Consider the following 17,439-nt stretch of genomic DNA (forward strand, 5'->3'; position numbering starts at 1 on the left):
AGATTTTTGAAACTCAAAAGTTTCACAAAATTTCATCAAAATGGATTTGGAAAGCTGAAATTTATTCTGTAAACTAATTTCAATACGCTAAGAAGTCGACTGCAGGTGGATTTGAAGTCGTTTTGGAGCCTCCAGCGATTTTTTGAATATTACTGGAGCCTCCAGCAGATTTTTTAAACTTCAAGTTTTTACAAAATTTCATCAAATTGAGAAGGAAAGCTGAAATTTACTCTACAATTCAATTTTTCACACCCTCTGAAGACGACTGAAGGTTGGTTCCAGTCATTTTTGAGCCTCCAGCGACTTTTCGAAAATTACTGGAGCCTATAGTAGATTTTTGAAACTTGAAATTCCCGCAACATTTTACCAAACGGAGTTGGCAAGCTGAAATTTACTTCGCAAACTAATTTCAATGCGATATGAAGTCGACTACAGGTGGTTTCAAATGGTTTTAAAGCTTCCAGGTACTTTTTGGGAATTTAAATTTTCCAAAAAACGCCATACGACCTTTAAAAAAGTCGCTGGAGGCTCCACAACGACTTGAAATCCACCAGCAGTCGACTTCGTAGCGTATTGAAATTAGTTTGCAGAATATGAATTTCGACTTTCCATCTCCGTTTGATAAAATTTTTGGGAAATTTTAAATTTCAAAAATCTGCTGGAGGCTCAAAAACGACTTAGAATCCACCAGCAGTTGACTTCTTAGCGTAGGTATTGAAATTAATTTGCAGAGTAAATTTCGGCTTTCCAACTCCATTGATGAAGTTTTGTGAGAATTTCGAGTTACAAAAATCTGCTGGAGGCTCCAGAACTGCTCAAAACGGGTTGAAACAGTTTCCAATCGATTCGGCGTGTCGAAAATAGGGTATATCCCAAATTTCAGTTTTCTTGGTCAATTTGGTAAAAATTTGATTTTTTTCCTCATTTTTGACCCAAAGATTTTCAAAAATCGAAAAACGCACTTTAGCACTTGAAATTTTGACAGGTGATAAATTTTTGCCTAATCTTTCGATCTACTTCTGTACGGTTTGAAAAATGTTGTACAAGTCCTATGTTCGGACGCAAAATCTGCGATTTCGGCTGATCTGTCAATCAAAATGACCGCCATTTTGTAAGTAGGGTCACTTTTTATTTTGAGTACATGGGCTAGAAATGTTCCTTAGGACTTCCCCTTTTAGAAAAATGTTGTCCCAGAGGATCGACGAGGGGGGGTGCAATAGATCCTTAAGCGGGCTCCCCGACAGAAAAAAATTTGTAATTTCCACATTTAGTGATATTTTCTTTGACTATATATACATGGACTGCTATCTTCTATTGTTGTTGAACGGGAATCGTGAAGCCAAAGCAATAGAGGTACTAGATCGGGACATGGGCTCTGAGCATGCGCGAGATTTCGTTGCAACGAGCGTAGCGGTCGTTGGAACGTAGGAGGGTGTTCGTCGCTCCGTGGTTCACCGTGATTGGAAGGTGCGAGGGTGGTTCGGATTCCTGCGCGCGCATGAAAATTCCCGATGCTCCCGATCTAGTACCTCTATTACTTCGGCTTCATCGGCAACAATGAAGATAGGAGTCCATGTATATATAGTCAAAGGATATTTTATTATTTTTTAAAGTTGAGAACAGTAAAATCCATGTAAAATCAATGGGTGGAATCATATTGACTCCTCAGTCCATGCCCAACTGGCTCGTACACAGCAATTTGCCTACCCGTTTAATTTAAACTGCTGGATTCTCATGCGTTTTAAACTTTTAAACGTGTTTTAATTTTAAACACGTTTTTAACACAAATTCATTCGTTTTGGATTCAGTTTTTCAAATATACGTTATCCAGTCATCAACTTTTGAGATGAGACGTCATATTGAAATCAAAACACAAAATTTTCCTTCAAAAAAAAGTATGCAGGTATAGGATGAAGAATGAAAATTCAGTTCCTTCAATTTCACTAGGTCTACTTTTTCAACGAGAAATTGAAAAAAAAGTGTTGGTTTTTTTTAGAAAACTTCAGAGTTGAAAAAAAATTTGTTTAAAACAAAAAAAAAAACATTTTAAACAGAATTTTGTTTTAAACACTGACACTGTGGTTTAAACGTTTTAAATAAAGAGCTTTAGTTTTAAACATACGGTACCGTTTTAAACTGGCAACACTGGTCACCATGTTGTGGTTGGCGGGTCGCGGGTCGGCGGGTCAGTTTTTTTTCAGTTACTTGTGCAATACTTGTGCCAGGTGCCAGAGTGGTCTTGTGCAGTGTTGTGCAATATTCGTAGTGCATGGTGCTTCAATGTTTTCAATGCTATATATTTTTTGATATTCTGAGTGAATTGAATATAAAATGTCGAGAACAAGAGAAGAGATAGAAATAGAAGAATTGCGAATGGAAGCCAAGATTCTATCTGAACTGTTGGCGCAGCAAGATGAAGAACTGAAAAAGAGAAATGAAAATGAAGCGTATATTAATCAACTGCAGGAGAATATAGTAAGCAAATACCAAATAGCAATGTTACGACTTACGATCTTTTTTTCATTTTATTTCAAAAACGTTAATGTAGGCTATGTATTGAAGGACGTATAGGTATCGTGATCCGGTGATCGTCATGTTGCCTAATGAAAAGTTGATAGGTATACTTTTTCTTTTTCAGGATGCAAGTTTACTTTTATCACTCCTTGATTATTATCATACTGTATTGGAGTCATTCAGAAAACAAGTGTTGATAAAATGTGTTCCTGAAAATCATCAGTTTGAAATAAAGGAAGCATATCAAATATTTTTCTCCAATCCTCCTGTCGCCCTATCTGCATTGTCCGCGGCTATTCGATCTCGATTATGTGAATCGAAAATTGATGTTGAAGATGCGATCACAAGAATGTGTGACTTGAAAGTTAGATATTGGAAGCTTTTAAATTCCGTTGATATGTTCGGTGCATTGGAGAATCGCCGTGCCCCTCTATTACGTTATCCGCAAAACCTGGAAATCGACCATAAGGATGGAGAAATAGTGTTCATTGTGAAATCTATTTCCACAAGTTCCGATTTCGAAGGAGTTGGTATGCGATTGTCAGCGTATTGAATAGTGATGTGCTAGTGATGTGTGTTTTACAGCAAGTAGAACCCTTCCAGTGCTTGCTGCTTGAATATTTGACTTGTCGTACCAGTCGTACTCGCCTTGAGAGTTGAGAGTTGTTGAAAAATTATTCGCTCCCAACTTCCAAGTTCTGTTGTATATATATTGTTCATTTTAGTTTTTACTTTTTATTTTCCGCATAAGCAAATGTTCATATTTTGAAATTTAAAAAATGCTTCTGAAATTGACTGCAAAATATAAAATGTTTGTATAATTGTATATAATATAGATAACTTTGATTAGTTTGATTTGATTTTTGAAGTTTTGAAGTTGTTGAACTTTTGAGTTTTGATTTTGATTGAGTAAAATATTGAATATTGTGAAATGAATTTTTTATGGTACCATTAAGAAATGGGGTCCTTGCTAGTTGCACTTGCACCTTGATGAGATTTATAAGTTCTGCTTCGTGTCAAAGTTGAAAGTTCAACTTGAGTTGAAATTGAATGTGTCGTTAATAATTAATTATAATTATAATTAAATTAAAATTAATTCAATAATAATTCGCTATAAATACGTCGACCATATTAAATAAAAAATAAAATACAACAGATTGAAAAAAAAATAAAAATACATTACTCCGGTTAAAATGCTGCCGGAAAAATTTTGTCGTAAAGCCTAAAACGAAGAAAAGTGTTCCTCGATTTTTCATCTGTGACTTTGTGGTTTTTGTGCGTTTGTGCAACAAAACAAAATTTGAATTTTTGAATATTTTTGAAAAACTTTCTCAGTTTTCCGTTTGATAAAATTAATATTATTCAGAATACTTATCGTATTCGTAACGTTTTGATATCTACTCGAATCCAAGTGCTTTCAAAATTGGCAGAAGAAGAAGCATGAATCCGTAAGCAACTCAGAGGTTAGCTCGATTTACTTATTCTTAACTCCTGTATACGTATCGAAGGCTCACATTCTTTGTCTTTCGCGATTGTTTTATTACAATTTGAGGTTACATTTCTCACATACGGTTACCATTTTCCGTAGTCATGGATTCTGAAGACGAATGCGATGACTCGGCTGACCGACCGCTTACGTCTATACAAACCAACGACTCCTCCTCGAAGAATACAGACGAGAAAACCGATGAAAACACACCGGAATACACGAACCTGTCTAACGTACGTTGCTACGAAATCGTACCTTGCATCGGAAACGAACCCAGCATCGAAAACGTACCTTGCACCGACTACATAGTACCTTGCGATGACGACATCCGGACAGATTTCTCCGAAGATGACGATAACGGTAACGAAATAATCAGAGAGATCAAACTAATCACTCCTGCCGCTTCGATCGAACTGGACCAAAACAACGATCGAGTTTTGAACGACTTAATCGTTAATTGTATCCAAGACGAGAGGTTAAGAAACGAATTACTAGATCTGAACGCGCAACTCGAGAGAAATATAGAAAGTTGTAATAAAGTTGCGGCTGAAGCGATGACGGCATTGTTAGAGAAAAAAAACCTGATAAAAGAGTATAAAATAATCGGAGAGAAACTCGAACGGCTTCGTTCGGCCGATACTGTCAAACTGAAAAGAGTAAAGAAGAAAATAAGCAAACATAGTGCCGAAACTGGCCACAATCGTCATTCGTACTTTTGTCGCTTCGGTATACCATATTTTAAAGATAGAGCACGTTACCAGGCTGATTATAATGCCGATTTAAGAGAATTATATTGTAGAAACCAATTAATGCTTTTTAAATTACCCAAAACGCGTAGATTTCTGAAAAAAGACGCCAAATCTTTCGATACGTTGGTTTTACAACAGTTGAAAAATAGACGCGTCGATCAGCTTAATTTATTTTTGAAAAATGTGAATAAAGAAATCGTATCAGTTCACGGGCACGATACGCCGGATGAATTATTAGAACGTAGACGAAAAATTCAAGACGCTATTAAAGAAACGTTGAACGTATCCGATCTGAGAGATACCAAAGTCTGGAACATAAAAGTGAATTTCTCAGCTTTACCCATCGACGAAACTCAGTATAGATTTCGTTCCGAAGATTACGAAAGATTATGGAATCTGTTGGCTAATCCCGATCTTAATCGAGAAGATTTTACTCCGGATGAAACGTCCAAAATGAAAGATCTAGCTGCCCAATACGGTGCTCAAGATTGGGACCGGATTGCTCAACTCTTAGGCACTAATAGATCAGCATTCGCCTGTTTTACCAAATACGTATCGGTTATTAAGAAAGGTAAAAATATACCGTGGACCAAAGAAGAAGATGAATTGCTGCTTAAACTCGGCTCGAAAATGAACGTAGATGATGGCAAAAAAGGAACTATATATCATTGGTGGAGAACTATTCGTAGACATTTTCCCCATCGTACCTACAGCCAAATACACGCCCATTGGTCTTACGTTTTAGCTCCTCAATTGAAAAAAGGCCGATTCACCAAAGAAGAGCATCGCGTCATCATGAAATACAAAAAAGAAAACAAATCGTACAGTGAAATCGCCAAACTCGTCGGTAGTCGATCCTGCGTTCAAATTCGAGCACATTTCGAAAATTACGGTACGACCAGTAACGTAAAGATTGGCGCGTGGACCAGAGACGAAGAAGCTATGTTACTCGAATTAATAAGGGAACACGGTGATAAAAACTGGGTCACGATTAGCGAATCGATTAAAACCAGGAATCGAACTCAATGTAGATTGAAATACGTTCAGATGAAGAATAATCCAAACCCTCGCCACGATCCGTCTTCCGATGAAGGTAAAAATTACCGAAAAGGACGCTGGACCGCCGAAGAGAACGAAATATTTGCCAAGTTGCTCGAAAAGTATGGTTGCCGTTGGGCCAAGATTAGTAAAGAAATGAAAACTCGGTCTAGATTGCAGTGCTCAGTCAAGTACAAAGCTGATTACAAAATGAAAGAGAAACAAACAAATGAGAAGAAAACATCGTAAATGTATGTCATTTTTATGTTTTTGTGTATTTTACTACTTTCGATAGTATTTTAAAGAAATTTTTTTTCAATTTTTTTTTTCTTTCAAATTTTACTATTTGACGATTCGTTTAAAGTAATAAGTATTATTGTCGAGTTAATTAATTTATTTCTGGTGTTCGAAGGATCCTTACCGTAGTATTTTTGATGTCGAGTATCAATATATGAAGAAAATTCAGTAAAAATAGATGTGAGCCTCGATTGTTAAAAATACCACCGGTTTGTTGAATAAAAAAATGATCCTCATGTTATGAATTTTTTTTTTTTTGTTTTTTTTTTCAGCGTTGGATTGTCCATGTTGAGTGATCGCCGTCATTCGTTACGATGTATCAATTAAATATATCGACTTTCGATAACATCGAAGACAGTTCTTTCAATTCTTACAATTTGCAAGCTATCAAGACATCTATTCGTAAATTCTCCGTAGAGTGTGGTCTCAGAGGATTATACAAAACTAAAAAATGGTAAATACTGTGAAAACGAGACACTCGAATCTTTGGGTTTCAAAATTACTTTTACCTAATGCAGAAATAATGGTCAATTATTTTATTTCTGTCGTTTGAAAGATCAGAGTTCGTTATCGTCCTGATCACAAAAATTACTTTTTGATTGTCCACAATTTTTTTTTTTTTTGGTGGTCTGATCTATATTAATTCTATTATGTATTCGAATTAGGCTGGCAGAGTTGAACTATTCTTTGGATAATGTTACCGCTGACGAAACCGTTACAGAAGTAGAAATAGATGCCGAAGGATACGAAACGTTTTTAATGGCGAATTGCCTATTTCCTCTTCACGAATATGCTCGGTAGGTTTAGAATTTGCTATTGAACGCGTTCAATTGATATAGCCCTGATCTGATTCTATCTACGATTTCAATGCTGTTTCAGTGGCTCGTATTTCGTTAAATCTGTCAACACCGAACGTTCGACGTTTTTAAACTTTTATTGCATGTTTAAAATGCTGGAACAAAACAAACCGATGGATTTCACCGATATGAATACGACAACCAAATGGGATTATTTTTCGTGTCTTAAAAAGCTAAACGAAATGTTACAAAACCATCTAAGCGAGAATATTCGAGATGGGTTCACTTATTACTTGAAAGGTTTAGTATCGGTGAAATTGGGTAGTCGGAATGCGGCGATGGATTGTTTTTGTAAAGCTGTGCATCATTTACCTTTACTGTGGGAAGCTTGGGACGAGCTTTCTAATCTAGTTAACGATAGAATTACCGTAAGTAGAGTATTAAATAATTATGAATTCGAGATCAGGTACGACGTGTGTTCGGTTATCGAATGTGTGTATTTTTTCAGTTATCGAAACTGAATCTGAGATCTCATTGGATGAAAGAGTTTTTTCTTAGTCAAACGTACGCTAAAATACAACGAAATGACGAAGCACTGAATACGTTGTGGGCTTTACACGATAATGGATTTTCAAAAAGTCATTTTTTACTTTCTCGTATCGCTGCTGTGTATCATAACAGAAGAGGTTTGTATTTATCGTAATCTCGATGTATGTATTTTTTTTTTTTTTTTTTAATTCGACCATACTGAATCAAACTCGATCGTTAGATGTTGGTGAAGCATTGAACCTATTCAAACGTATGCAATCGGAGGATCCTTACAGAATCGAAGATCTAGATACATACTCGAATTTACTTTACGTTAGTGATATGAAAAAAGAACTAGCTCACTTGGCTCATCATGTATTCTCGATAAATAGATATACAGCTCAAGCATGCTGCGTTGTTGGTAAGTTAATTAATACGTTAATATGTTCAGGCATGAAATTCGGTCACTTAAAATGTGACTTAGTCACTATTTCACTTGCAAGTCAATTTTTGTCACTATTTCGGCGGAAAAGGCCAAAAAAAGTGACTGGTCACTTTTTTAAAAGATTTGTCGTGTAAAAAAAAGTGCAACATTTTTAGGAAATCATCAATATTTTTCATGAAAATCCTTCAGAATCATCAATTGAAAAAAAATTAAAAATCAACTGTTCAACATTAAAAATGTAAGACGATGTGATTGGATAGAGCCGATATTTTCGAACTGTACAAAGGTAGATCGACAGATCTGACAAAAATTCATCACCTGTCAGAATTTCAAGTGTTAAAGTGCCTTTTTCGATTTTTGGTGAATTTTTGAAAATCAAATTTAGTCCAAAAATGAGGAAAAAAATCAAAAGTTTGCAAAATTGACCAAGATAGCTGAAATTTGGGATATACCCTATTTTTGACACGCCAAATCGATTGGAACCTGTTTCAACCCGTTTTGAGCAGTTGTGGAGCCTCCAGCAGTTTTTTGAAACTCGAAATTTCCCAAAATTTCATCAAATGGAGCCGAAATTTATTCTGCGAACTAATTTCAATACGCTACGAAGTCGACTGCAGGTGGATTTCAAGTCGTTTTGGAGCCTCCAGCGACTTTTAGAAAATTACTGGAGTGACCAGATTTTTGAAACTTGAAATTCCCCCAAGCTGAAATTTACTTCGCAAAGTAATTTCAATACGAGATGAAGTCGACTGCATGGTGGTTTCAAATGGTTTTGAAGCTTCCAGCTACTTTTTAGAAATTTCAATTTTCCAAAAAACGCCATACAACCTTTCAAAAAGTCGCAGGAGGCTCCAAAAAGACTTTAAACCCACCAGCAGTTGACTTTGCAGAATTAAGTATCAAAAATTTACTGGAGGCTACAGTAATTTTCAAAAAGTCGTTGTAGACTCAAGAACGACTTAAAATCCACCTGCAGTCGACTTCGTGGCATATCGAAATTAATTTACGGAATTAATTTCGGCTTTATAACTCCATTTGATGAAATTTTGGGAAATTTCGATTTTCAAAAATCTACTGGAGGCTCCAGTAATTTTCAACAGGGGGCTGGAGGCTCCAAAACGGCTTGAAATCCACCTGCAGTCGAGTATTTAGCGTATTGAAATTTGTAGTTTGCAGAATGAATTTTGTCTTTCCATCTCCATTTGATGAAATTTTGGGAAATTTTGATTTTCAAAAATCTACTGGCGGCTCCAGTAATTTTCAAAAGGGCGCTGGAGGCTCCAAAACGACTTGAAATCCACCTGCAGTCGTCTTCGTGGCATATCGAAATTAGTATGCGGAATGAATTTCGGCTTTCCATCTCCATTTGATGAAATTTTGGGAAATTTCAATTTTCAAAAATCTACTGGAGGCTCCAGTAATTTTCAAAAAATCGCTGGAGGCTCCAAAACTACTTAAAATTTACCTGCAGTCGACTTCACGGCGTATTGAAATTAGTTTTCAGAATTAATTTCGGCTTTCCAACTCTATTTTTTTTGCGGGAATTTAAGGTTTCTAAAATCTGCTGGAGGCTCCAGAACTGCTCAAAACGGGTTGAAACAGTTTCCAATCGATTTGGCGTGTCAAAAATATTGTGTATTCCAAATTTCAACTTTCTTGGTCAATTTGGTAAACTTTTGATTTTTTCCCTCATTTTTGGCCTAAATTTGATTTTCAAAAATTCACCAAAAATCTCAATCAAAATGGCCGCCATTTTGTAAGTACCGCCCCTTTTTTTGAAGAGGACAAGGGCTAGAAATGTTCCTTAGGACTCCCCTTTAAGAAAAAAGTTGTTCCGGAAAATCTCCTGTGGGGGGGGGGGGGGTGCAATAGATCCTTATGCGGGCTCCCCGACTAACATAATATATACTTTGCTCTCATTTCTCAAAATTTTGGTCACTTTTTCTCCAATTTTCGGTCTTTTTTTTTGCTATATTTCAGTCACTAAAGTCACTAAAAAAAATTAAATGGTGGATTTCATGCCTGTATGTTTGAAATCAGCCCAAATACTCTTCGTTGACTAGATTCAACTTGAATGTATTCTTATGTTTAGGTAATTACTTCAGTATGCGTGGAGATCATGCTAAATCAGCCGCCTATTTTCAAAGAGCAGTTAAACTGAATTCAAATTACATGTCAGCTTTGATTTTACGAGGTCACGAGTTCATGGAGATGAAAAATACTCGAGGTGCCATCACCAGTTACAGAGATGCTGTTGGTATGTATCGTGTTACATGAATTTTTACGTACAAATGATCAAATCAAGCGTGAAATTTGAATAATTCATTCGCAAGGGAGTATTTTCGATTCGTCGTCTTCGATTGAGCTGAAATTTGGTTCTTTGAAACATGTTACCCATTCTTCAGAATCAAATTTTGCGCTGCCCAAGTTGAATTCTGGATATTTGGCTCGCCTTGTGATAAATAACGAAGCCTGTTTTGTAATTCCTTATTTTCTTCGTTTCAGCCATGAATCCTCAAGACTACCGAGCGTGGTACGGTTTCGGTCAAACGTACGAAATATTGAAAATGCCATTTTATTCGTTGCACTACTACAAGCGAGCCCAGCTCATCAGACCCGACGATAGTTTAATGCTCATCGCCTTAGGTGAAGTTTTTGAGAAACTTAATCGTTTCGGCGAAGCTATGAGATGCTATAAAAGAGCTCGAAATGTCGGCGATATCGATAGTCTAGCTTTATCAGGATTAGCTAGGTAACTTTCAAAGCTTACTTTTACCTGCTTTCTTATTCGTTATCTTACACATTGCACATTGGCGTATTTCACAGATTGTTTACCGAGTTAAACGAGGAAGAGGAAGCAGCCGGTGCTTATAAGCAATTGGTTAAAGAAGGCAGTGCATTTAATAAAGAGTACGCCGATGCTCATCGATATCTTGCCTATCATCACTTGAAGTTATCTCAGTTCCATTTAGCGTTCCAGTTCGCTCAATTGTGTTTGAATTTCGAAGAAGTGAGTGTTTCCTGTTTCGTTAGCATCAGGTTTTGCAATGAGTGGATTCATTTTAATCATTTTTTTTTTTTTTTTGCAGACGAAAGAAGAAGGTAAAGCTTTATTAAAAGAGATAGCTACCAGGAGAGAGTTAGAAGAATGTAAGAATTTCGATACTCAATCAGTCAGCAATAATTTATTCCAAATTTAATTGGTAATTTTTAATACAGTTTTCTTTCGTTATAAGTTTTTCAGAAAAATATACAATAAACTGCGATCATTTTCATGTCATAGGGGTAGTTCTCGTTTTCGCGATAGACGAATAATTAATGATAGAAAAACGAAAAAAACATTTATTACGAAATTATTTACAACGTGTGCATTCTACACGAGATGACAATTGCATTCAGATTAATTTTTACCAGTGAGTAACGCTATCAAAGCTGCTTTCTCTTTTTCCTTCTTTTTAACGCTATCTAAATTACGATTCTTCCACGTACTTTTCCTTAATTTGATCGGACGGCTTCCGACGTATCGACCTTCAACAGAAATGAGGTGATTAGTAAAAGAAAAAAAGAAACTAAATTCGTAATTATTTTTAAATGAATTTTACCATTCATTTCTTTAGAAGCTTTGATGAAATCTTGCGGGTCTTTGAAAGATATAAATCCAAATCCTTTGGTTTTATTCGTACGTTTATCGCGGACTACTCGAGCCTTCGTAAAAGAAGGATACCTGCTGAATATCCTAGTCAATAATTCGTCGGTTACGTCATTTCCTAAATCGCCGCAAAATAATCTAAAATCACCTACGTAAACAAATACAGAGGTTAGAAGAGATGAAATTGAACGACGACGAATAAACAACGAGAATAAATTACCATCTTCCCATTCGCTTAGTGTAGGATCTTCCCAAGTTTGTCCACCGGACACCCTGATGAATTTTTTCTGTTTTTTACTTTTCTTTACCGGATCGTAAGGTGAAATACTAGGTAGAGCGTATTGCTTGCCGTCTTTCTTGATGTAATCCGGTTTATTCGGGTCATTTTTTTTCTTATACTCGGTAGGTTTCGAATAATCGTAATTGGTACTAGAAGGGACCGGAATTGTGTAATCGTACGTTTCAATTTTAGGAGCGTAAAGCTTGGGAGTAGCGCTGTAATCACACAAGATTCATTACAGTTAATATCAAAATTAATTTGAATTAAAATGTGACTTAAAGAACGAGTATGAAAGATAATAACCTCAACACAACTTTGGGAGTACCATCTGCATTCGTCTCGGGCTTATTTTCAGGTACCGCAGGCGCAGCAGCAGCTGCTGTAGTACTTCTAGGGAAAAAAGACGGATCAGGTCGATGTGTTGGAGGATTAGATACAGCAGGCGCAGTTGAGGTCGGTCTATTAATCGTTTCCGGTCTCATGATCATTGGAGCTGCGAAAGATGGCGGTTGAGGCGGCGGTGGTATCGGCTGATTGTAGGGATTCACATTACTCGGGTAAGCTGGATTCACGGATCCTGAAAGAGGAAAAGAATACATCGTGATTAGAAATGAAACTTGGGCGAAACGTACAGATTATGTAATGGTTGAAAATTGAACGAATCTGTACCTTGAGCTGGCATCGTTTGTGGCCGATTCAACACTTGATTCGGTACAAACATGGTAGTTTCGGGACCTTGCATAAGGTTTTGTTGAGCTTGATTAAAGGTATTTGTACGAATCACGTACTGCGGATTGGCAGCAGTACGAGGGTCCATTTTGGGTGGAATGTAAGGCATTCCTATCTCTTCCTCGAACCTGAACGAATAATTATGATTAACGTTGCGTTTCGATTAGAGTGAAGTGTATAATAGTAGACTTACCTCGTCATCTCATCGACCATTGTTTGCATTTTATTATCGCTGAAGTCCCCCATGATTGAAGTTCGACTTTCAACTTGGGGGTGAAAACTAACGAGTGAAAATGTTGAAATGGACCTGAACTGGAATGTATTTGATTAGATTTTCTGGCGAACTAATAAGTTGAGTTGAAATACAACAATACGAATTAAATATTAAACGATGAACAAGGAATAATTACAACGATAGGAAAATGTCGAAAACAGTGGAAAATTATGAAACTTGGAAATGAAAAATAAACAAAAGTCTGAAAAACACTTTTTTTGACTGGATACTTCCTCGTTTTCGGGCAGCGTCAGAATTTTAAACACTAGCGCTCCAACGGATGAATATTAAAAAAACTTTGGAGTATGGCCCCTTCCGCCGAAAATTATGCAACTCAAATAACACTCAAAAATCGAAAATAGAAATCATTGAATGAATGAATGAATAATTTATTAATATTTGGTTCAGCACAATTGCGCTATTCACAAATTTTTACAAATAGGATACTTTAAAAATAACTTAAGAAAGAAAAGAGTTAGGGCTAAAAACCTAAAAGAAATTTTGAGGAAGTTTTGGTTTGAGTCTTGAAGGGCGATTTTGCCCAATATCAAAGCAACAAGCAAGGGTGTTATCAGATAATTTGTTCAGGTATTTTTCAGTTGTAGTTTTCAGAAAGTCGTCGATTGTTTCAATTTTGAGCTCGCGTTGTATTTGGGTATTCCGGCAAAACCATGGAGCGTTAGTGGCGATTCGACAAAATTTATTTTGGAATGTTTGAAGTCTTTTCTTGTTTGTTTTGGAGGTACCATACCACACTGGAGCCGCATATGTAAAGGTAGGACGAAGAATAGTCTTGTAGATTAGTAATGCTGTTTGAATTTTCAAATGTGAACTTCTATTGATTAGCGAGAAAAGTGTTTTGAGTTTGAAGTAGGTAGCTTTCATTTTCTGTGAGATGTGGAATCATCACTTTTTGACAAGTTTACTAGGCGAATAATAATAATTATAGCGGTTCTAAATTCTAATTCTACAGTTTACAGTATGACACAAAAGTAATGCTCGGTCAGCTCCGTGGCTTTTATTTCCAAGTGGAAAAAAAGAGCTAGGGAGATAAATGAAGCGGCGTTCAGTAGGAAAAAAAAGGGCTTTCAAAAGCGACCTTGAAAATTTCAGGCCCATGAACAGGGTGTTCACAAATTGAAAAACCGGTTTGGTCAAAAAATTGAAACAGGTTTTTCTTTTTATTGGCGCAATGTATTCTGTATTCTACACACTGTGATATGAATTTATTTTTTGAAACCGCTTCATTGATTTGCAACAGGGATGAGGCCCCGAACGATTTTTTTTCGGGTTCCGAGTTCCGGGTTCCGGGGCTTGGGCTTTCAATCAAAAATTTTATTAGGTCTTGGGCTTAGATTGGGGCCCCGGAAACTTTGGGTTTGGGTTTCAGGGCTCAGTGTCCAGGGCTTGAATGAAGCGTTCGGGGCTTTCCGGGACTTTTTGGGACTTGAAATTGTAATTTTAATTGAATGAAGAATAAAGTAAAATCTTCAGCTTATTTGATTTTCTGTTGAAAAAAAAAAAACATTTTCAATTTTTCAGGGCAGATTCCGATTGCTTTTTTAAAAAAAATTATTTGAATGGAACTGTTTTTTTTTTTCAATCAGAATTGAGTAAGTAAATTTTTTTTGGAATTTTTAATTACTGTCCAAATTTTTCATATTTTCAAGTATCATTTTTCAACAGAATATAATACTGTACCAAAAAATCCTTAAAATATTAAACTTTTTGCTGAAGTTCAATTTTTTTTTTTTTGAAAATCATCTTTTTTGACTATTGAGAATAGAGATGCACTGAGCAATAATTACAATAGACATAAATTTACAAAATTCACACAAGCCCCGAAAAGCCCTGATCACAGTTTGGGTTTCGGGGCTCACGTTCTGGGCTTGGGAATATACATAATGTACCAAAAACCCCTTGAAAGTTGAAATATTCAACTTTTTGCTCAAGTTGTAAATTTTTTTTTGAAAGTCATCTTTTTTGACTTTTGAGATGCACAGAACAGTAATTACAATAGAAATTTTCAAAATTTACAAGCCCCAAAAAGCCCTGATTACAGTTTGGGTTTCGAGGCTCACGTTCTGGGCTTGGTTTTCACTTTTCAGAGGAAAAGGTTTCAGGCTTTGGGCCAGGGCTTTGTGGGTTACAGTTTTTAAGGTTTTGGGGCTTGGACATTCGGGCTTCAAGGAAGTAATCGGGGCTTTTTCGGGTTTCGGGTCCTGGTCCTGGGCCGGGCCTCATCCCTGATTTGCAACCAGTTGAAAAAAAGTAAAGAAGCCAAAAATTGCAGATACTGATAGAGAAAAAAGCTTGAAACAAAAGTTGTAGAGCGAGAAAAATTACACAATTCTGTCTAATCACATTTTGAAACCGGTTTCGGGTGTCCGGGTTCATTGGTTTGCGTTTAGCAACCAGTTTTTGGTAAACACCTAAAAGTCAAAACTTGGAGATAGAGAAAAAAGCTTGCAAAGTTGCAACAAAAGTTGAAGAGCGCGAAAAATTGAACCATTTTCGCTTCACTGATCGGATTTTGAAACCGGTTCCTTAATTTGCAACGAGTTATCAAAAATTACCTAAAAATTGGAGATTGAGAAAACAGCTGCTTGAAACAACAGTTCGTCGGCCTAAGTGCAATTCCTTGGAAGTGCCACATGTAAATAGAGACTTGTGTAAGAAGCGCTTAATCGCCTGTAGCGCTTTCTATTGGGTAAAAATCTTCAATTCTTGGGTAGGTACTGTGTTTTGGTGCGGACAACAAGACCTACCTTTGAGTTGAAGGTTTTGTCCCATAGAAAGCGATACATGCGATGAGGCGCTTCTTACACAAGTCTCTATTTACATGTGGCACTTACAAGGAATTGCACTTAGGCCGACGAGTTGTAGGGCGCGGAAAATTACACAATTCTGTCCAATCACATTTTGAAACCAGTTCATTGGTTCGCATTTAGCCACCAGTTTTTGACAATTGACCTAAAAATTAGAGATAGAGAAAAAAGTTTGAAACGTAAGTTGTATAGAGTGTGAAAAATTGAACTATTTTCGTGAATGAGATTTGAAACCGGTTAATTGATTTGCAGCAAGCCATTAAAAGTTACCTGGTTGCCAATTAATAAGCCATTTTCTAAATCCTATCAGTATCAGCATAAATGGTTCAAATTTTCACTTTCTAAAACTTTTTTCAAGCTTTTTTTTCTATCACTTCAATTTTTAGGTGATTGTCAAAAACTGGTTGCTAAATGCGAACCAATTGAACTGGTTTCAAATATGATTGAACAGAATTGTGAAATTTTCCACGCCCTATCTATACAACTTTTGTTCAAGCTTTTTTCTCGATCTCCAATTTTTAGGTAATTTTTGATAACTGGTTACAAATTAAGGAACCGGTTTCAAAATCCTATCAGCAAAAATGGTTCAAATTTTCACTTTCTAAATAGCCTAAGAAAATTAGCCAAAAAAAGGGGTTCATAGGGAAACGCTGCCATACAAGCTGAATTTTGGAATACTAGCCCATTTTAGTACCCAGAATACGAATCCGTGGAGTCCCCACCTGTCCCTAGCGAGCATCTCCCCCAATTGTGGATTTTAGCCCCCCAAATGAAAGTTTTCAGACATTTTTCACCCCTACCGCCCCAAATTGCGGTCCTAGCCCTAAAACGAGGTGTAAAAGTTGTTCTATGTCAAATTTCCACTCAAATGACCTATGAACCAACTCCGTCCCCCCAAGGGGGGTGGAGCTAGACTCAATCAAATATAGGTGGGTTTTTGAATATGAGTAATTGATACTTTTGATAGTGATGAAATAGTATGTAGAAGGGTTCGGGGCACCCGCACTCGAATCTTTTGAGGTCATAATTTATTTTCCTTCCGTTTTCCCCTTCAATGCTAATTTTCTTATTATTGACTGTAGGTCCCCCCCCCCCCCTCAGGATGACGAAGTTGGTTCATAGCTCATCTGATAGGAAATTTGATTTAGAACAACTTTTATAGACCCCATTTTTGGGCTAGGACCATAATTTGGGGATATAGGGGCGAAAACCCTCATTTGGGGGGCTGAAATCCACAATTGGGGGAGATGCTCGCTAGGGACAGGTGGGGACTCCACGGATTCGTATTCTGGGTACAAAAATGGGATAGTATACCAAAATTCAGCTTGTACGGCAGCGTTTCCCTATTCAATGCTAATTTTCTTAGGCTAAAAACTTTTTTCAAGCTTTTTTCTCCATCTCCAATTTCTAGGTGATTGTCAAAAACTGGCTGCTACCTACATGCAAATGAACCGGTTTCAAAATGTGATTAGACAGAATTATGTATGTAATTTTTCACGCTCTACAACTTTTGTTTCAAGCTTTTTTCTCTATCTGCAATTTTTGGGTACTTTTTTTCAACTGGTTGCAAATTAATAAACCAGTTTCAACCGATCAGCAAAAATGGTTCAAATTTTTCACTTTCCAAAACTTTTTTCAAGCTTTTTTTTATCTTCAATTTTCAGGTGATTGTCAAAAACTGGTTGCTAAATGCGAACCAAACAACTTTTGTTCAAGCTTTTTTCTCGATCTCCAATTTTTAGGTAATTTTTGATAACTGGTTGTAAATTAAGGAAGTGGTTTCAAAATCCGATCAGCGAAAATGGTTCAATTTTTCGCGCTC

The 17,439-nt window shown here is 36.5% G+C and overlaps 2 protein-coding genes across 5 annotated transcripts; one reads left to right on the forward strand and one right to left on the reverse strand.

Annotated features, from left to right (window-relative positions):
• Positions 1-2,147: 2,147 nt before the first annotated feature.
• On the forward strand, positions 2,148-12,957 carry LOC135842137 (cell division cycle protein 23 homolog). 4 transcript variants are annotated; one of them, XM_065359515.1, is made up of 12 exons: positions 2,174-2,475; positions 2,639-3,977; positions 6,360-6,541; positions 6,753-6,884; positions 6,967-7,312; positions 7,393-7,570; positions 7,654-7,833; positions 9,950-10,114; positions 10,363-10,609; positions 10,684-10,867; positions 10,947-11,060; positions 11,141-12,957. In XM_065359515.1, the coding sequence occupies exons 3-11, from the start codon at positions 6,402-6,404 to the stop codon at positions 11,055-11,057; spliced, it is 1,683 nt and encodes a 560-aa protein (XP_065215587.1). In that variant the 5' UTR covers positions 2,174-2,475; positions 2,639-3,977; positions 6,360-6,401; the 3' UTR covers positions 11,058-11,060; positions 11,141-12,957. The 4 variants fall into 4 exon arrangements, 2 of the variants coding, with proteins under 2 accessions (XP_065215586.1, XP_065215587.1); XR_010558073.1 differs by lacking the exons at positions 6,753-6,884; positions 6,967-7,312; positions 7,393-7,570; ... (4 more) ...; positions 10,947-11,060; positions 11,141-12,957 and adding exons at positions 4,103-6,041; positions 6,203-6,267 and having other exon boundaries at positions 2,150-2,475; positions 6,360-6,431; XR_010558072.1 differs by lacking the exons at positions 6,753-6,884; positions 6,967-7,312; positions 7,393-7,570; ... (4 more) ...; positions 10,947-11,060; positions 11,141-12,957 and adding an exon at positions 6,203-6,267 and having other exon boundaries at positions 2,148-2,475; positions 2,639-6,041; positions 6,360-6,431.
• Positions 11,185-12,841, reverse strand: LOC135842139 (RNA-binding protein 42). Its single transcript, XM_065359517.1, has 6 exons — positions 12,709-12,841; positions 12,456-12,643; positions 12,090-12,363; positions 11,727-12,001; positions 11,460-11,654; positions 11,185-11,385 (listed from the first exon to the last, which is right to left on the reverse strand). The coding sequence occupies exons 1-6, from the start codon at positions 12,759-12,761 to the stop codon at positions 11,258-11,260; spliced, it is 1,113 nt and encodes a 370-aa protein (XP_065215589.1). The 5' UTR covers positions 12,762-12,841; the 3' UTR covers positions 11,185-11,257.
• Positions 12,958-17,439: the final 4,482 nt, after the last annotated feature.

The sequence above is a fragment of the Planococcus citri genome, chromosome 3 (assembly GCF_950023065.1).
Source record: "Planococcus citri chromosome 3, ihPlaCitr1.1, whole genome shotgun sequence".
In the NCBI taxonomy this organism is placed as follows: domain Eukaryota; kingdom Metazoa; phylum Arthropoda; class Insecta; order Hemiptera; family Pseudococcidae; genus Planococcus; species Planococcus citri.